This window comes from Eleginops maclovinus, chromosome 22 (assembly GCF_036324505.1).
Source record: "Eleginops maclovinus isolate JMC-PN-2008 ecotype Puerto Natales chromosome 22, JC_Emac_rtc_rv5, whole genome shotgun sequence".
In the NCBI taxonomy this organism is placed as follows: Eukaryota; Metazoa; Chordata; class Actinopteri; order Perciformes; family Eleginopidae; genus Eleginops; species Eleginops maclovinus.
Window position 1 is genome coordinate 24,119,965 of NC_086370.1, and position 19,239 is coordinate 24,139,203.

Sequence of the window (19,239 nt, forward strand, 5' to 3'; positions counted from 1 at the left end):
TGTGTGTGTGTGTGTGTGTGTGTGTGTGTGTGTGTGTGTGTGTGTGTGTGTGTGTGTGTGTGTGTGTGTGTGTGTGTGTGTGTGTGTGTGTGTGTGTGTGTGTGTGTGTGTGTGTGATTTTGAATAAAACACATTCATTAAATCTGTGTTTTATTTATTTAATCAGTCGTTTAGATTTATAGATTAAGTTTGGGGTATAAGAGATGTTAGTGTGACAGATATTCACTTTAGAGACATTTCTGCTCTGTTGTGATTGGTCAACAGCTTAGAGATGTCCCGCCCCTTAGCCTATCATGTGCAATGTGTCAGAGCTCTAGCCGATAGGAGCGCGAGACCCTCTTTAATATATCAAGAGGAAATCCAGGTTCTCCTTCGCTGCACGACCCCCAGAGTTCAACTAAAGGTCCCCTATTGTGCAAAATGCACTTTTTGCTGTCTTTCATACATAAATATGTGTCCCGGTGTGTAAGGAGACTCACAAAGTGTCAGAAAATACAACCCTCTCTCTTTTCCTCCTTACCCACATCTCTAAAAACGGGGGTACAAACGAACTGATCCAGATTTGCTTCGGTCATGATGTCATAACCGAAATGTGGGCTGGCTTTACATTGAACTCCTGGCAACGTCCCCCCCACGTGACACGTCCCAACCTATCGTCCACAATATACAGCCGGGAGCTGAACCCCCTCCGCAGCAGCTCTGTGTGTCTGAGCAGGATGTCTGCAGGAGGGACTGAGAGTGGTTGTGTAATGTCTCTGTTCTAGAGCTGAACTCTGAGAAGTGTTTCAGAAATAATGCTGGATGTGGTTTGGAACATCATATGGGGTTCAATCACGGCAGCGTTTAGCTGAGTCTCTCCGTCAGAAACTCCTCTCTTCAGACAGAGCTGTGCTCCAAAGGGGCGTGGCCAGCATCAGCTCCAAAGGGACGTGGTCAGCATCAGCTCCGAAGGGACGTGGTCAGCATCAGCTCCGAAGGGGCGTGGCCAGCATCAGCTCCGAAGGGCGTGGCCAGCATCAGCTCCAAAGGGACGTGGTCAGCATCAGCTCCGAAGGGGCGTGGCCAGCATCAGCTCTGAAGGGGCGTGGCCAGCATCAGCTCCAAAGGGACGTGGTCAGCATCAGCTCCGAAGGGGCGTGGTCAGCATCAGCTCTGAAGGGGCGTGGCCAGCATCAGCTCTGAAGGGGTTTGGCCAGCTTCAGATCAAACTTAAAGCGACAGTCACAGAATCAGCCCTTCAGGAACAGGGCTGAAATAGAGGGGGATGAGGCACGCTACACTGGGGGATCTGTTTGGTATTTTCAGCAAAACACTTCAGACAAGTTTTTATGGATAGCCCCACAATATATTTTTAAATATCGCATAATAGGAGACCTTTAAGACAGAAGAGACATCCAGCTGTGATATGGAGAGGCTTTATTGGTCAGGACAGACAGGAGGACAGGTGAGGAGGAAGACGTCTTCAGGTCTTACAGTCAAACTCCAGAGTCTTGGTCTCGTTCTTCCAGGGGACGACCCAGACCACAGCGTGACACTCAAACGTCTGGAAACACAACAGGAAGTTCATTCTTCACAGGGGAGGAGCTAAAGCAGACAGATGTTTATACAGCTGTTAGGGTTTATGTCCTTTATTCAGATCAGTCTAAAGAAAACATGTGGGTCTCACCTGATCCAGTCTCACTCTGTGGGTCTCACCTGATCCAGTCTCACTCTGTGGGTCTCACCTGATCCAGTCTCACTCTGTGGGTCTCACCTGATCCAGTCTCACTCTGTGGGTCTCACCTGATCCAGTCTAACTCTGTGGGTCTCACCTGATCCAGTCTCACTCTGTGGGTCTCACCTGATCCAGTCTCACTCTGTGGGTCTCACCTGATCCAGTCTAACTCTGTGGGTCTCACCTGATCCAGTCTAACTCTGTGGGTCTCACCTGATCCAGTCTAACTCTGTGGGTCTCACCTGATCCAGTCTAACTCTGTGGGTCTCACCTGATCCAGTCTAACTCTGTGGGTCTCACCTGATCCAGTCTCACTCTGTGGGTCTCACCTGATCCAGTCTAACTCTGTGGGTCTCACCTGATCCAGTCTAACTCTGTGGGTCTCACCTGATCCAGTCTAACTCTGTGGGTCTCACCTGATCCAGTCTAACTCTGTGGGTCTCACCTGCTGCAGCCGTCCTTCAGGCTGGAGGTCACACCTGGACAGATCCTTGTTGTGGTTCCGTTTACGGCACAGCGTTCTGGAAATCTCCAAATCCACGATGTACCGGACTCCCTTCACCACCTGAGACACACAAGGGGCCAGAACCTCAACAGAGAAACCGGACCAGCACATCAGAACCATAGACTGCATAAAGACCAGTACATCCAGACCAGGGCCGGTTACACTGTCATCCTGCTTGTTCCAGAGACTAGGGGCAGGTACGGAGACTAGGGGCCGGTACAGAGGCTAGGGGTTGGTACAGAGACTAGGGGCCGGTCCAGAGACTAGGGGCCGGTCCAGAGACTAGGGGCTGGTACAGAGACTAGGGGCCGGTCCAGAAACTAGGGGCCAGTTTAGAGACTAGGGGCTGATAAAGCATCAGCTCAATGAAAGGTAATCAACACTATGCTAATAATGCTAACGTGTTAGCGAAGTAAATACTTAGACCACACCCACTAAATGGACTGGAAGTGGAAGTCATGTCACCTGTTTGGCGTACCTGCCGCTGCGCCCGGATAATGGCGGACGGTTTGAAGAGGAAGGCATCGTTTGATTGGTCATTGAAGTGGCCAGCGGCGGTGAGGACGACCCGCCTCAGGCCGCCGTCCGTCCTGCTGACGTCGCTCAAAGAGCCAGGCATTGAGCCGCCGTCCACCAGCCCCCCCCCTGGACAGGAAGTGGAAACCACAGGTACTTTTTTTGATAATAATTTCATAATTTGATAATACTGTGTACTTTTACTCTACAGTTCAGAGGTCAGTGGTGTACTTCTTGTACTCTACATTATTTAATCCCTGTAGTTGCTAGGCAGATCTGGATTAATGAATATAATCCCCCTTAAATCAGACTGTAGTTCACCTGCAGTAAATCCAGCAGCTACCCTGCAGTATACAAAGCCATTCAAAGTAGCTGCACCTTTACCAGCTCTGAGAACACTTTAATGATCAGTCATTATAAAACATATCAGAGATATTATTCTGAAATGGACCAATCTGCGGTATAGAGACGTCAGGAGGGACTTCCTTTATCCGTAGCTACCTGAACCGTGCTGCTGCTGGAGGTATTATGGGGTTCAGCAGAGGAGGAAGAACTGTTGACATCATGGTGTTCAGTGAAGGCTAGCTACTAATGCTAACATAGACTAGCATTAGCATTAGCATCGTTTTGAGTCCCAAAGGGTTTCATTAAGCCCCACATTTAACATGCTGAGTTTAAAATGAAACAGGAAGTCCCTGAAGACGTTACTAAATGAGTCAGAAACAAACCCTCAACCTTCCCTGAGGGAAACTCCGAGGTGATACAGTTTAATCGGCTGGAAATTAGATGCAGTCTGCAATAGGGAGGGACCTACAATCAGCTCTCTGCAGCTCAGGATCTGGTTCTCCTTCTGTCTGCATTAAGATACTTAAACCCAGAACCCTTAAACTCTTGAGACCTGATCCTCTGTGGAACCAGCAGAGACGTCTGTCTTCATCCTGCAGCTTTAAGGAACCCAAACACTAAGGCAGGAAGAGTCTGTACTTCCTGATCCCTGACACCCCAGTCCCAACCTGAAGACAGGCCCAGAGATGAAGCCCAGATCGGGTTCTGGGTCCTGCCATGGACCCTCACCCAGCATCTCTACAAACATGAATCATTAAGAGGAACCATGAGGAGTTTTACCCAGATCAGCGAGCAGCCAGGCGAGCAGCAGTGTCTTCACTCCCATCATGCACTCTGTTTCCTGGGGTGTGCTTCCTCTGCTTGTGAGCACACTTCCTCAAAAGAAGACTCAGTTTCCCAGCATGCACTGCAGCTCAGTACCAGCTGACGGTGATGAAAGGTCTAACTGAAAGATCTCACCATGAGGTGCTGTCCTTTGTCCCCTCAGGGACAGCAGATACGTCTCTGAACAAGGCTCAAAGTTTGTGAAGAATTCAGAAGAAATGAGGAATATATTTCATACTTCTGTTCCTGAAGGATTCCCCTCGCATGTTTTTATTGATGCAATGACCTGAATACTTATCATGATACAGATCAATAAAATCACAGAAAAACATGCAAATCCAGAGCAAACACCAGGAATGTATGCTTTCATTTCTCTGAATCTCCAGGAGTACATGTTGCTGCTCTTTGTTTACACCTGATGATTACCATGAAGCTGTAAACATCCTCCTGTGGCTTCTGAGAAACTTCTCCTTCATACCCAGACTGCAGAGGCCGACAGAGAGGATCAGATACAGGAAGAAACTCATGCAGAAACATCTGCAGCAGCTCTTCAACATCTGCAGCAGCTCTTCAACATCTGCAGCAGCTCTTCAACATCTGCAGCAGCTCTTCAACATCTGCAACAGCTCTTCAACATCTGCAGCAGCTCTTCAACATCTGCAGCAGCTCTTCAACATCTGCAGCAGCTCTTCAACATCTGCAGCAGCTCTTCAACATCTGCAGCAGCTCTTCAACATCTGCAGCAGCTCTTCAACATCTGCAGCAGCTCTTCAACATCTGCAACAGCTCTTCAACATCTGCAACAGCTCTTCAACATCTGCAGCAGCTCTTCAACATCTGCAGCAGCTCTTCAACATCTGCAGCAGCTCTTCAACATCTGCAGCAGCTCTTCAACATCTGCAGCAGCTCTTCAACATCTGCAGCATCTAGAGAACATTCAGCAGCGTTTACTAAAAGCTGCAGAAAGCAAACGAGAAGCAGTCGCTGACAAAAAGGGAAATGATGAGAAAAGAAAATGTTGGCGACAAAATAAAAAACTTGACAAAAAAGCTTCATGATCCTGAACGTCCCCCAGCACTCCAGTTCCAGCTGTGTGCGTCTCTCTTTAGTGTCCCCTGGTCTCCAGCTATGTGCTTCTCTCTTTAGTGTCCCCTGGTCTCTTGCTGTGTGCGTCTCTCTTTAGTGTTCCCTGGTCTCCAGCTGTGTGCGTCTCTCTTTAGTGTCCCCTGGTCTCCAGCTGTGTGCGTCTCTCTTTAGTGTCCCCTGGTCTCCAGCTGTGTGCGTCTCTCTTTAGTGTCCCCTGGTCTCCAGCTGTGTGCGTCTCTCTTTAGTGTCCCCTGGTCTCCAGCTGTGTGCGTCTCTCTTTAGTGTCCCCTGGTCTCCAGCTGTGTGCGTCGCTCTTTAGTGTCCCCTGGTCTCCAGCTGTGTGCGTCTCTCTTTAGTGTCCCCTGGTCTCCAGCTGTGTGCGTCTCTCTTTAGTGTCCCCTGGTCTCCAGCTGTGTGCGTCTCTCTTTAGTGTCCCCTGGTCTCCAGCTGTGTGCGTCTCTCTTTAGTGTCCCCTGGTCTCCAGCTGTGTGCGTCTCTCTTTAGTGTCCCCTGGTCTCCAGCTGTGTGCGTCTCTCTTTAGTGTCCCCTGGTCTCCAGCTGTGTGCGTCTCTCTTTAGTGTCCCCTGGTCTCCAGCTGTGTGCGTCTCTCTTTAGTGTCCCCTGGTCTCCAGCTGTGTGCGTCTCTCTTTAGTGTCCCCTGGTCTCCAGCTGTGTGCGTCTCTCTTTAGTGTCCCCTGGTCTCCAGCTGTGTGTGTCTCTCTTTAGTGTCCCCTGGTCTCCGTTGTGTTGGAGCTTCTTGCAGCTTTCAGTAAACTGCTCATGTTTCCTCTGCTGAATGTTCTCTAGATGCTGCATGTGTTTCTGTATCTGCTCCTCCTGAGGGTCTCGTTGCAGAGCGTCTGTCAGCTGCCGTACCAAATATTTAGTTACAAACAGACATTAATATAGCAGCCCGAGCATAAACGGGTTTTAAAAAACCTGAAAATCATCTTAAGAACATGAGAAGACCTCAGAGGGAGGGACTCTCCTCCAGTTCGCCTCCACTTCCATTGGTGGGAGGTCTGGACTGGGAGGTCTGGACTGGGAGGTCTGGACTGGGGAGGGACTGCATAGCAGTAGCACAAGCGGGAAGGAAAGATGGCCGCCCTCAGGAAAGTTCTTAGCATGTCCTCTGAATGTTCCGATGGCGAGGGATTCCGACCTTGGGGGAGCTCCAGTAGAGATCTCCCACTAAGAACCCCCCCCCCCCGATGAAGTCACCAGTGGTGGTTCTTGGAGAGGTAGGCGATGAGCGCCACAGCGACACCCACGTACAGCCCCGTCCCGATGGTGATGGCGAGGACGGCAAGGAAGAGGGCGCGCCGCGAGCTGGAGGCAGCCGCGTGGAAGTCCCCGAGAGAGGAAGCCTTGGTGGTCTGAAACAGACAGACGTCAGAGAGACGGACATCAGAGAGACGGACGACAGAGAGACGGACATCAGAGAGACGGACGACAGAGAGACGGACATCAGAGAGACGGACGACAGAGAGACGGACGACAGAGAGACGGGCGACAGAGAGACGGGCGACAGAGAGACGGACGACAGAGAGACGGACGACAGAGAGACGGACATCAGAGAGATGGACGACAGAGAGACGGACATCAGAGAGACGGACATCAGAGAGACGGACGACAGAGAGACGGACGACAGAGAGACGGACATCAGAGAGACGGACATCAGAGAGACGGACGACAGAGAGACGGACATCAGAGAGACGGACGACAGTGAGACGGGCGACAGAGAGACGGACATCAGAGAGACGGACGACAGAGAGACGGACATCAGAGAGACGGACATCAGAGAGACGGACGACAGAGAGACGGACTCAGAGAGACGGACGACAGAGAGACGGACATCAGAGAGACGGACGACAGTGAGACGGGCGACAGAGAGACGGGCGACAGAGAGACGGCGACAGAGAGACGGACGACAGAGAGACGACCAGAGAGAGACGACGACAGAGAGACGGACATCAGAGAGACGACGACAGAGAGACGGACATCAGAGAGGACGGACGACAGAGAGACGGACATCAGAGAGACGGACATCAGAGAGACTGACATCAGAGAGACGGACATCAGAGAGACGGACGACAGAGAGACGGACATCAGAGAGACGGACGACAGAGAGACGGACATCAGAGAGAACGGACGACAGTGAGACGGACCTCAGAGAGACGACACAGAGAGACGACGACAGAGAGACGGACCTCAGAGAGACGGACGACAGTGAGACGACCTCAGAGAGACGGACAACAGAGAGACGGACGTCAGAGAGACGGACGTCAGAGAGACGGGCGACAGAGAGACGGGCGACAGAGAGACGGACATCAGAGAGACGGACGACAGAGAGAGACGGGCGACAGAGACGGACATCAGAGAGATGGACGTCAGAGAGACATACGTCAAAGACAGAGAGACCGACCGAGGGACATCAGAGACGGACGTCAGAGAGGGACATCAGAGAGACGGACGTCAAAGACAGAGAGACGGACATCAGAGAGGGACATCAGAGAGACGGACGTCAAAGACAGAGAGACGGACATCAGAGAGGGACATCAGAGAGACGGACGTCAGAGACAGAGAGACGGACATCAGAGAGGGACATCAGAGAGGGACATCAGAGAGACTGACGTCAGACAGAGAGACAGACAGACGGACGTCAGAGACAGAGAGACGGACAGACGGACATCAGAGAGGGACATCAGAGAGACGGACGTCAGAGAGACAGACGTCAAAGACAGAGAGACGGACATCAGAGAGGGACATCAGAGAGACGGACGTCAAAGACAGAGAGACGGACATCAGAGAGGGACATCAGAGAGACGGACATCAGAGAGGGACATCAGAGAGACGGACGTCAGAGAGGGACATCAGAGAGGGACATCAGGGAGACTGACGTCAGAGACAGAGAGGGACATCAGAGAGACGGACGTCAAAGACAGAGAGACGGACATCAGAGAGGGACATCAGAGAGGGACATCAGAGAGACTGACGTCAGAGACAGAGAGACAGACAGACGGACGTCAGAGACAGAGAGACGGACAGACGGACATCAGAGAGGGACATCAGAGAGACGGACGTCAAAGACAGAGAGACGGACATCAGAGATGGACATCAGAGAGGGACATCAGAGAGATGGACGTCAGAGACAGAGAGACGGACAGACGGACATCAGAGAGACTGACCGAGGGACATCAGAGACGGACGTCAGAGAGGGACATCAGAGAGGGACATCAGAGAGACGGACGTCAAAGACAGAGACGGACATCAGAGAGGGACATCAGAGAGGGACATCAGAGAGACGGACGTCAAAGACAGAGAGACGGACATCAGAGAGGGACATCAGAGAGACGGGACGTCAGAGACAGAGAGACGGACAGACGGACATCAGAGAGACTGACGTCAGTGACAGAGAGACGGACAGATGGACATCAGAGAGGGACATCAGAGAGACGGACGTCAAAGACAGAGAGACGGACATCAGAGACGGACATCAGAGAGGGGACATCAGAGAGACGGACGTCAGAGACAGAGAGACGGACAGACGGACATCAGAGAGACTGACCGAGGGACATCGGAGACGGACATCAGAGAAGGAAATCAGAGAGGGACATCAGAGAGACGGACGTCAAAGACAGAGGGACGGACATCAGAGAGGGACATCAGAGAGGGACATCAGAGAGACGGACGTCAAAGACAGAGAGACGGACATCAGAGAGGGACATCAGAGAGACGGACGTCAGAGACAGAAAGACGGACATCAGAGAGACTGACGTCAGAGACAGAGAGACGGACAGACGGACGTCAGAGAGGGACATCAGAGAGACTGACGTCAGAGACAGAGAGACGGACAGATGGACATAAGAGAGACTGACGTCAGAGACAGAGAGACGGACAGACGGGACATCAGAGAGACTGACGTCAGAGACAGAGAGACGGACAGACGGACGTCAGAGACAGAGATCTACAAAGACAAATGGTCTAATTCTTGGAAAGTAAAAGATGAAATGTGTAAATATTTTAAGAAAATTAGAAATATCTGAATATCCTCAAACAGATCCTGGAATATGCAGTTATTGTTTGAGTGTTAATTAAAGAGTAGCATATCATGCTCGGTGAGGTCAACAACAACAACAACAACAACAACAGAAGAAGAAGAAGAAGAAATGACATTAAAGCAGAGCATCCGTCGCCCGGGGGATCAGATCTAATGAGTCATAACAGGAGGCACAACATCCCATAATATCAGCAGCATCAGGTTCACCAGGAGGAGATTCACAGACCGTGTGCACAGGAAACACAGAGCCTCCCGGCTACAACAACAACAACAACAAGGGCCAGTAAATCAGAAACAGGAAAATGTGTTTGGCCGGTGGTGCGTTCAGAGTCCCGTAAGTCTGAGCTCTTCGTGAGCCTGTGAATAGATGTCTGCTTAACGAGCTCGTTACCGGGGACAGACGCTGTCATCATCGAGATGCAATCACTGTCCACCAATCAGACGCCTCAGCGCTGGCTTCAGGGGGCGGGGCCTCCTGTCATAATGCTCTGTTGTTTATTTAATCTGAATTACTTCATTTCTTCTTTGTTGTTGTTGTTGTTGTTGTTGTTGTTGTACTTTGTGAAGTTACTGTGAGTACTTTATATACATTTTAAGGGTTATTAAATGTTATGTATCAACACAAACACAACAACAGCCCCACACTTACTGCTGAGGAAAGTTTGGTGTGTGTGTGTGTGTGTGTGTGTGTGTGTGTGTGTGTGTGTGTGTGTGTGTGTGTGTGTGTGTGTGTTTCTGTCTGTCTGTCTCACCTCGTGCGACAGGTAGAAGGCGGCGATGCCGAGCGGGCAGAAGCAGCAGAGCATGGAGAACACGCTGAGCCCCAGGTGGTCTCTGCGGGGCATCAGCAGGAAGGCGTCCTCGCTCTCTGATTCGCTGGAGTTATCGCTCTGACACACACAGGCCTGTTTACATACAGTGTGGGGACTCTTCGTTTACTTTACTACGGTTACTAATTCACTCCAGCCATCAAAGTGGATTTAATAAAGCTCTTTCCTCCTAACTGCTGCTGTTCTTCACTGTAGTCAGTGCATGTAAATGGTCTGCAAAGACTATAACCCCTTTGTACCCTCCAGAGGGAGTTTCTCTCCCGTTTAAATTAAGACCTCTGACTTTTTTTCTCAAAATGTGGAATTTATTCTAAAATTCACAAAATAGAGATTTTTCTGAAAAAATCTGAATTCTACTAAAACTCATCATCGTGAGATTTTCAAGTAAAACAACGTCCTTCCTGTATGGAATCAGTTTGGAACGCTCCAACACATGGTACTTGATAGGCTAAGGGGCGGGACCTCTCTAAGCGGTTGACCAACCACAACAGAGGAGACTGGGCTCTGGTTTCCGACAGAGGGTGAGCAGAGGGGCAGGGATTCTGAGCGTCTGCTATGTGATCCTCATCATGTCTTCAGCAGTTATCTGTCTGGGATCACGGAGCAGATTACCGGCGGACTCTAGAGACCCTCAGCTAATTGTTGTAAAGCGACTGGCTGTTAGAGATGCAGGTCTGATCTCATCCTGCAGGACCTCTGAAGCAGGGATTCTGGCCTCTGCAGACCATTCACATGCACTAACAACTATAGAACACACTACAGGAGAGGGAGAGGGCCTCTTTAAATAGCGTCCCTCCCCTCCTCTGACAGATATGTGCTCTGTGATTCGCTCTCACACTGAAACTGAAAAGTGAAGTCACCTCCAGCTCCTGGAGCTCCTCGTCCTCCTCCACGTCGTTCGCCAGCGACTGAATCCTCACGTCCTCTCCGGAGATGTCCAGGAACATCAGCGCCTCCCTATTGGAGGAGGCGTCGGCGGCCAGCCCCTCGATGAAGGTGGTCTCGCAGCAGTCGCCTCCCACTTCCTCCCCCCACGCCTTCAGCAGGAGGCCGGGAGACCCCGCCTGATGGGGCAGGAGAGCGCTGGGGTTCAGGATCTGAGGAGGAAACCCAAACTCCAGCCTACTGTTGACGACACCATTCTGTCCGTCTGCTGCAGCTCCTCCTCTCGGGGGGGCGCTTCCCAGGTCAGAAAACTGAGCTTCCTCTCCTCCTCCCTCCATCATCCTCCTCATCCTCCTCCTCCTCTTCCTCCTCGTCTCTCAGACAGGTCAGAAGTCAGAGGTCACACATCGCAGGTCGAGCCCTCCTGTAAAGCAGATCATTGAGAGGGTCTCCAGAGGAACAGCTGTCTGTCTGAGCGGACCGTGTTTAAGATCTTAATGAAGAGGTTCCACTCTTTTACAGCTGCAGCTATAATTACTGAATATGACATTAATTAGTATTATTATTCAATGTTCGACTCCCTGTGAAGCCCTGAGCTGCAGTTCTTGTATGAAAGTTGCGATCAAGATTGATATAATGTTATATGTACAGTGGGGCAAAACAGTATTTAGTCAGCCACCAATTGTGCAAGTTCTCCCATTTCAAAAGATGAGAGAGGCCTGTAATTTGATCATAGGTACACCTCAACTATGAGAGACAGAATGGGGGAAACAATCCAGGAAATCACATTGTAGGATTTTAATGAATTCATTTCAGATGATTGTGGAAAATAAGTATTTGGTCAATAACAAAAGTTCATCTCAATACTTTGTTATATACCCTTTGTTGGCAATGACAGAGGTCAAAGGTTTTCTGTAAGTCTTCACAAGGTTTCCACACTGTTGCTGGTTTTCTGGCCCATTCCTCCATGCAGATCTCCTCTAAAGCAGGGATGTTTTGGGGCTGTCGCTGGGCAACACGGACTTTCAACTCCGTCCAAAGATTTTCTATGGGGTTGAGATCTGGAGACTGGCTAGGCCACTCCAGGACCTTGAAATGCTTCTTACGAAGCCACTCCTTCGTTGCCCTGGCGGTGTGTTTGGGATCACTGTCATGCTGAAAGACCCAGCCACGCTTCATCTTCAGTGCCCTTGCTGATGGAAGGAGGTTTTCACTCAAAATCTCACGATACATGGCCCCATTCATTCTTTCCTTTACACGGATCAGTCGTCCTGGTCCCTTTGCAGAAGAACAGCCCCAAAGCATGATGTTTCCACCCTCATGCTTCACAGTAGCTATGGTGTTCTTTGGATGCAACTCTGCATTCTTTCTCCTCCAAACACGACCAGTTGAGTTTTTACCAAAAAGTTCTATTTTGGTTTCATCTGACCATATGACATTCTCCCAGTCCTCTTCTGGATCATCCAAATGCCCTCTAGCAAACTTCAGACGGGCCTGGACATGTACTGGCTTAAGCAGGGGGACACGTCTGGAACTGCAGGATTGAAGTCCCTGGCGGCGTAGTGTGTTACTGATGGTAGCCTCTGTTACTTTGGTCCCAGCTCTCTGCAGGTCATTCACTAGGTCCCCCCGTGTGGTTCTGGGATTTTTGCTCACCGTTCTTGTGATCATGTTGACCCCACGGGGTGAGATCTTGCGTGGAGCCCCAGATGGAGGGAGACTAGCAGTGGTCTTGTATGTCTTCCATTTTCTAATAATTGCTCCCACAGTTGATTTCTTCACACCAAGCTGCTTACCTATTGCAGATTCAGTTTTCCCAGCCTGGTGCAGGTCTACAATTTAGTCTCTGGTCTCCTTTGACAGCTCTTTGGTCTTGGCCATAGTGGAGTTTGGAGTATGACTGTTTGAGGTTGTGGACAGGTGTCTTTTATACTGATAACCAGTTCAAAAAGGTGCCATTAATACAGGTAACGAGTGGAGGACAGAGGAGCCTCTTAAAGAAGAAGTTACAGGTCTGTGAGAGCCAGACATCTTGCTTGTTTGTAGGTGACCCAATACTTATTATACCGAGGAATTTACAATGAATTCATTAAAATCCTACAATGTGATTTCCTGGATTGTTTCCCCCATTCTGTCTCTCATAGTTGAAGTGTACCTATGATCAAATTACAGGCCTCTCTCATCTTTTGAAATGGGAGAACTTGCACAATTGGTGGCTGACTAAATACTGTTTTGCCCCACTGTATATAAATAGATTTATGCACTTATTGTTATTGTGCTAACTATCTAAAAACTGCTTCCTGCTGGTCTCGGTCTTGATCAGGAAATCCCGCACATCAATAATAAAGCTGAGCTTCAAAGCTGCCTGGAGCACATGGACGCGCATATACACCTACGTGCACACGCATTCACACAAGCACGCACGGATATTTCCAGCACACACACATGCAGGTATGTCTGTGTAAACATGTGAAGCTGAATACCGACAGTGTCCCGGCTCTGACGTCATCCCGGTGACGCTATCACTCACCTCCCCAAGGTGAGACATGAGAGCCTGCATCCATTCTATCAAAACATCCAGGCTTCACACCGACCCCTCCTCAGTCCTGCAGCCGCCCTGCCAGCGCTCTGAGCCGGGCACCGCAGCCGTGGAGTCCCAGTGTGGGTCCGGAGCTCCGAGAGAAGAAGCCGAGAGAGGCGAGAGGACGGCGGGAAGGTGTCCGTGCAACCGAGGAGCGGAGGATGGTTCTCCTGCAGAGAGAGGGGGAGGCATGTGCACTGAATACTGGGAAGTGTGTGTGTGTGTGTGTGTGTGTGTGTGTGTGTGTGTGTGTGTGTGTGTGTGTGCGTGTGTGTGTGTGTGTGTGTGTGTGTGCAGCAGAGATGTTCCTCCCCATGGTCCTAAAGCCCCGCATGGAGTCAAAAACAAGAAGAAGTGTCTGCAGATTTCTTCTAAACTGTCTAACAGTTAGCATCACATGACTCATGTCAGACAGGACTCTCACACACATCCAAACAGTCATGTGGTGAGTGCACACACTCTATCCTAAATATGAACCCAAATGTGTTATTCTAATCAACCTGGACATCAGGATGGTCTCCACAGTAACCTGCTGGCCCCCCTCCCTCTCAGTCCACAGAATAGTGCTGCCTTAAAGGGTCTACCCGGTGGGATAACCCCGACCCTGTGAACAGGATCAGGGGTCACCCTAAATTTTACAGTCTGACTTTATTTCTGGAAATTGAAACATTTTTGAAAATGTTCAGAGAACCGACTCTTCCTGACAACACAGACATTCTGATCATTTTCAGAAAATAAACATCTCAAAATAATTTCCCACCTTGAATAAAGGATCTTTCTCTCGAGCCCCCCGCAGTGATTCCCCGGTCCGCCAGCAGGGAACGGTGTGCGCACGTCACTCTTTCACCTTTCGCCAATCATTCAGTCATGACGTCAGATACTCCGGTCCGGTTGGTGGCGGCACGCCCTGACCGTGGGTCTGCAGTCCTCCAGACAGCAGAAGAAGAAGCCTCCCTGAGCTCCGGTCCGGGAGGGGGCGGTATTGGGTCTGCAGTCCTCCAGACAGCAGAATAAGACGCTTCCCTGTCACAGATGCACCAGCAGCTCGGAGCTCCGGACTCTTTATCTCCAGTCTATGATCCTCCAGCCTCCGGGAGGAAGAGAAAGCAGCGGCCGCAAAAAGACGTCTGTTTCCCGGCAGGTGAGGGGTGGAGCTGCCCGCTCTGAGGATCTGTTTCCCCGGCCGGAGCCCAGCGGCCTGCCGGGAAACAGATCCTTAGACCGGGGAGGAACTCAGAGAGGAACTGCGGTCACAAACACGGGGATCAGATGGGTTTACCGACAAGAGGAAACTATCTCAAACTTAACGTAGTGTCTTAGATATATTCGCAGTAATCCGGACACCCTGTTCCGTTCGGCTCACATGTATCAGATCCGCAGAGACACCAGGAACCCACAGCTGTCAGTAACAGCGAGTAACTTAAACAACAACGGCAAACAACTTCAATTAAGTCGTCAAATAAAATGTCGAATATCGTAATTCAAGTTAAATGTAGCTTTAAAAGCACAATATGTAAACCATAGCATTGTTGTTCAGATACTAACTGGAGACTCTTACATTTGACTTGCATAAATCCATCAGATCCACTGAGAAACACCACGGCACTCACTGCTGTCAAATAACTTCAGGAAAGGTCAAATAACTGAAAATATGGTCGATTTTAACATCAGAAAAATGACACATCAGTCCTAAAAGCACAATATCTAAACCGTAATGTTGTTTTTGAGATCATAAAACGCCCAATAACACCAAACGCAGGGGTCAGTTTAGTGCCCCCCCCAGGTGTGAAAGGTGTCTGTATTTAGATTAAATCTTTCCTTAGAAGGGTTGGTGAAATGTTCAGACCGGCGTAGGTATGGGTTATCAGACCGGCGTAGGTATGGGTTATCAGACCGGCGTAGGTATGGGTTATCAGACCGGCGTAGGTATGTATGGGTTATCAGACCGGCGTAGGTAGGTATGGGTTATCAGACCGGCGTAGGTATGGGTTATCAGAACGGCGTAGGTAGGTATGGGTTATCAGAACGGCGTAGGGGTTATCAGACCGGCGTAGGTATGGGTTATCAGAACGGCGTAGGTATGGGTTATCAGAACGGCGTAGGTAGGTATGGGTTATCAGACCGGCGTAGGTATGGGTTATCAGAACGGCGTAGGTATGGGTTATCAGAACGGCGTAGGTATGTATGGGTTATCAGACCGGCGTAGGTAGGTATGGGTTATCAGACCGGCGTAGGTAGGTATGGGTTATCAGAACGGCGTAGGTATGGGTTATCAGAACGGCGTAGGTATGGGTTATCAGACCGGCGTAGGTAGGTATGGGTTATCAGAACGGCGTAGGTAGGTATGGGTTATCAGACCGGCGTAGGTATGGGTTATCAGAACGGCGTAGGTATGGGTTATCAGACCGGCGTAGGTATGTATGGGTTATCAGACCAGCGTAGGTAGGTATGGGTTATCAGACCGGCGTAGGTATGGGTTATCAGACCGGCGTAGGTATGGGTTATCAGACCAGCGAGGTAGGTATGGGTTATCAGACCGGCGTAGTAGGTATGGGTTATCAGACCGGCGTAGGTAGGTATGGGTTATCAGACCGGCGTAGGTAGGTATGGGTTATCAGACCAGGCGTAGGTATGGGTTATCAGACCGGCGTAGGTATGGGTTATCAGACTGGCGTAGGTATGGGTTATCAGACTGCAGTTGATAAAAGTCATATTTCAGAGAAAGAAGTCATTGTTTATTCAGAAAGAGGAAGTGACTCTGCAAACTGAAAAATAAAACAGTTTCTCGCTGAGAGCTGCAGAGGAGGGAGGAAACATAAAGAGGAAAGAAATAAAGAATAACTCCGGAAATGAAGTCATGTGACCGTGCTGTAGTTCCTTTATAGCCCAACATTAGCCTCCTTTAGCTTAGCGGTGGAGACGTGAAGTCATGTGACCGTGCTGTAGTTCCTTTATAGCCCAACATTAGCCTCCTTTAGCTTAGCGGTGGAGACGTGAAGTCATGTGACCGTGCTGTAGTTCCTTTATAGCCCAACATTAGCCTCCTTTAGCTTAGCGGTGGAGACGTGAAGTCATGTGACCGTGCTGTAGTTCCTTTATAGCCCAACATTAGCCTCCTTTAGCTTAGCGGTGGAGACGTGAAGTCATGTGACCGTGCTGTAGTTCCTTTATAGCCCAACATTAGCCTCCTTTAGCTTAGCGGTGGAGACGTGAAGTCATGTGACCGTGCTGTAGTTCCTTTATAGCCCAACATTAGCCTCCTTTAGCTTAGCGGTTAACCTGTCCGTATCATAAACTTTGTTTTGACACAGAGATAATTTTTTCTGACATAATCCATAATCAGGGAGATGCTGCATTCAGGTTCCAACACAAGGACCCGTCATCCTGCTGCTGTGTACAGAGTGTGTTGAGTAATGCGTCTTCCTGTTTGTCCTCAGACAGGATGGCGGGCGAGCGCCGTGGCGGGAACCTGCTGGTGCAGCTTGGCCCGCGGCTGCAGGCGTTCCCTGAGGAGCTGCTCCGCCAACGCCGCAACCACGACGGCCAGACGGAGTACCTGATTCGCTGGTCCCTCGTTACCATTGACGACGGCTCTGAGGGTGGTGCCAGCGAGGCTAGCGGGGGGGCTGGCAGCAGCTCGGGGGCCAGCGGCGGCTCCGCGTCCGGAGAGAGCAAAGCAGAGAACGTGCTGATGTGGATGTCCATGGAGGACGTGTACGCTAACTGCCCCACGCTGCTGGGCAAGAGGAAGGACCCGCAGCAGGAGGCACAGCGCGGCGGCGCGATGTCCGGCGCTCAGAGCCAAGACTTCCCCGCCGACGACACTTTCGATGAGGTGGAACTGTCGGACATGAAGGTGGACGTGAAAAACCTGGTGCGCCGCGCCCGGAAGCAGATGGCCAAGAAGAGCGACTTCTCCATCAGCATCACGCACACCATCCACGTGCTGAGCGCCTACGCTGCCATTGGCTCGCTGGTGGGCGTGTTCAAGGAGACGGGCGCGCTGCACCTACTGATGGAGCTGCTGTGCAACAAGGAGACGCAGACCAGGCGCAGCGCCGGCAAGATGCTGCGTGCCCTCGCCTCGCATGACGCAGGTAACCACACGCTGCGCTCTGATTGGCTCCCTGCTGCTGACCTCATCCTCCAGTAATCCGCTCTTTATTCTCAGTGTGGGAGGAGTCAGAGAGATTTCCTTACAGCAGGTGTGCATCTGTTTCTGAGGGTCAGAGAGATGGTTCTGATCGGTACAGTAACTCCCCTCGGTCCCACATGAGGCAGACCCCCCCCCGAGACGTTAATCATTACTCCTTTTATTATTTTGAAGCCAAGCAACTGAACAACAAATGCATTAGTCACATGCCGAAAAGAAAGATTTCCCCATGTGTCATCAGGGCCGTGACGCACACACACACACACACACACACACACACACACACACACACACACACACACACACACACACACACACACACACACACACAGAGGTCTCACTCTGACTCAGTTTCAGGATGTATTTGTAGAGTTCAGGTTTTCATCCTGAACTTTGGAAAAGAGAAGGATTTATTCAAACTAAAAATAAATATTGGCAAACTACTTCAGGTCTCCTGTCTGTCCTCTGTCTGTCCTCCTGTCTGTGCCCCTGTCTGTCCTCTGTCTGTCCTCTGTCTGTCCACTGTCTGTCCACTGTCTGTCCTCAGGCAGCCGGGCGTATGTCCTGCTGTCTCTCAGCCAGCAGGACGGCATCGAGCAGCACATGGACTTTGATAACCGCTACACCCTGCTGGAGCTGTTCGCCGAGACCACGTCCTCCGAGGAGCACGGAGTGTCCTTCGAGGGGATCCACCTGCCGCAGGTGAACACACCTGTCCCTCACACCTGTCCTCACATTGTCCCCCTCACCTGTCCCTCACACTGTCCCCCTCACCTGTCCCTCACACTGTCCCTCACACCTGTCCCTCACCTGTCTCAGTGTCTGATGGTTCTCTGTGTGGTGCTCAGATTCCCGGGAAGCTGCTGTTCTCTCTGGTGAAGCGTTACCTGTGCGTCACGTCTCTGATGGACAAACTGAACACGGCGGGGGTGTCGGACTCTGAGCGGCAGGAGAGCCCCGCCCCCTCCTCCTCTAGCCCCGCTCACCTGATGGAGAACCGCCTGCAACGCCAGTTCGACTTCACCATGGCGATGGCCAACCTCATCTCCGAGCTGGTGCGTGTGATGGGCTGGGATCGCAACCGCCCCCCCCCCCGACGGTCTGGGAGGGGGAGAAGACCCGGAGGAACGCCACGTCCTCCGCTCCATCTTCCAGCCTCGCTTCAGCGACTCCTCCTCCACCGCCGCACTAACAGCTGCCGCCCCTCCTACAGCCGCACCCACTAACGCCGCCTCCACGCAGCCCAAGAAGCAGGCGGGTAACGGGTACAAGACGCGCTCCGACTTCTCCAGCCGCTCTGCCTACGTGGAGTACGTGCAGGACAACCTGAAGAGCGGCATGATGGTCCGCATGCTGGAGGACTACGAGGAGGTGAGCGCCGGAGACGAGGGCGAGTTCAGATACAGCAACGACGGGTCGCCGCCCGTACAGGTGAGGGACCACGACCCACAACTACACAAACATGAACACACACACACACACGTCATGTCAGGGTGCAGGACTTATAATGCTGACTCATGTCAGGGTGCAGGACTTATAATGCTGACTCATGTCAGGGTGCAGGACTCATAATGCTGACTCATGTCAGGGTGCAGGACTTATAATGCTGACTCATGTCAGGGTGCAGGACTCATAATGCTGTGTCATGTCAGGGTGCAGGACTCATAATGCTGACTCATGTCAGGGTGCAGGACTCATAATGCTGTGTCATGTCAGGGTGCAGGACTCATAATGCTGAC

General features: G+C 51.0%; 3 protein-coding genes across 5 annotated transcripts in view; 1 reads left to right on the plus strand and 2 right to left on the minus strand.

The window, feature by feature from the left end:
* Positions 1–1,399: 1,399 nt before the first annotated feature.
* LOC134858812 (cystatin-F) lies at positions 1,400–4,635 on the minus strand. The gene is made up of 4 exons (XM_063874950.1): positions 3,861–4,635; positions 2,698–2,864; positions 2,160–2,279; positions 1,400–1,543 (listed from the first exon to the last, which is right to left on the minus strand). The coding sequence occupies exons 1-4, from the start codon at positions 3,907–3,909 to the stop codon at positions 1,463–1,465; spliced, it is 417 nt and encodes a 138-aa protein (XP_063731020.1). The 5' UTR covers positions 3,910–4,635; the 3' UTR covers positions 1,400–1,462.
* A 1,004-nt stretch (positions 4,636–5,639) lies between these two features.
* LOC134858950 (synapse differentiation-inducing gene protein 1) lies at positions 5,640–14,212 on the minus strand. Of its 3 annotated transcripts, XM_063875194.1 has the most exons (5): positions 14,108–14,212; positions 13,297–13,517; positions 10,742–11,190; positions 9,804–9,956; positions 5,640–6,367 (listed from the first exon to the last, which is right to left on the minus strand). In XM_063875194.1, the coding sequence occupies exons 3-5, from the start codon at positions 11,114–11,116 to the stop codon at positions 6,209–6,211; spliced, it is 687 nt and encodes a 228-aa protein (XP_063731264.1). In that variant the 5' UTR covers positions 11,117–11,190; positions 13,297–13,517; positions 14,108–14,212; the 3' UTR covers positions 5,640–6,208. The 3 variants fall into 3 exon arrangements, with proteins under 3 accessions (XP_063731264.1, XP_063731265.1, XP_063731262.1); XM_063875195.1 differs by lacking the exon at positions 14,108–14,212 and having other exon boundaries at positions 9,804–9,941; positions 13,297–13,532; XM_063875192.1 differs by lacking the exon at positions 14,108–14,212 and having other exon boundaries at positions 13,297–13,532.
* Positions 14,213–14,353: 141 nt separating this feature from the next.
* Positions 14,354–19,239, plus strand: part of LOC134858661 (cullin-9) — a 40,243-nt gene continuing 35,357 nt past the window's right edge. Inside the window, 5 exon segments of the mRNA XM_063874661.1 lie at positions 14,354–14,488; positions 16,785–17,444; positions 18,048–18,202; positions 18,349–18,593; positions 18,595–18,931. Of these exon segments, the coding sequence (XP_063730731.1) occupies positions 14,380–14,488; positions 16,785–17,444; positions 18,048–18,202; positions 18,349–18,593; positions 18,595–18,931 (1,506 nt within the window). The 5' untranslated portion in view covers positions 14,354–14,379.

What these genes read in the sequence shown, in the direction of transcription:
- LOC134858950 (XM_063875194.1), bottom strand. Translation starts at nt 11,116, where the DNA reads ATGAGGAGGATGATGGAGGGAGGAGGAGAGGAAGCTCAGTTTTCTGAC. An exon ending in AGGAGCTCCAGGAGCTGGAG is followed by an intron (nt 9,957 to 10,741) that starts GTGACTTCACTT and finishes GTATGTAAACAG; the next exon opens with GCCTGTGTGTGTCAGAGCGA. An exon ending in CCTTCTACCTGTCGCACGAG is followed by an intron (nt 6,368 to 9,803) that starts GTGAGACAGACA and finishes TGTCTGTTTCAG; the next exon opens with ACCACCAAGGCTTCCTCTCT.
- LOC134858812 (XM_063874950.1), bottom strand. Translation starts at nt 3,909, where the DNA reads ATGATGGGAGTGAAGACACTGCTGCTCGCCTGGCTGCTCGCTGATCTG. An exon ending in CTGGCTGCTCGCTGATCTGG is followed by an intron (nt 2,865 to 3,860) that starts GTAAAACTCCTC and finishes CTTCCTGTCCAG; the next exon opens with GGGGGGGGCTGGTGGACGGC. An exon ending in TTATCCGGGCGCAGCGGCAG is followed by an intron (nt 2,280 to 2,697) that starts GTACGCCAAACA and finishes TGTGTGTCTCAG; the next exon opens with GTGGTGAAGGGAGTCCGGTA.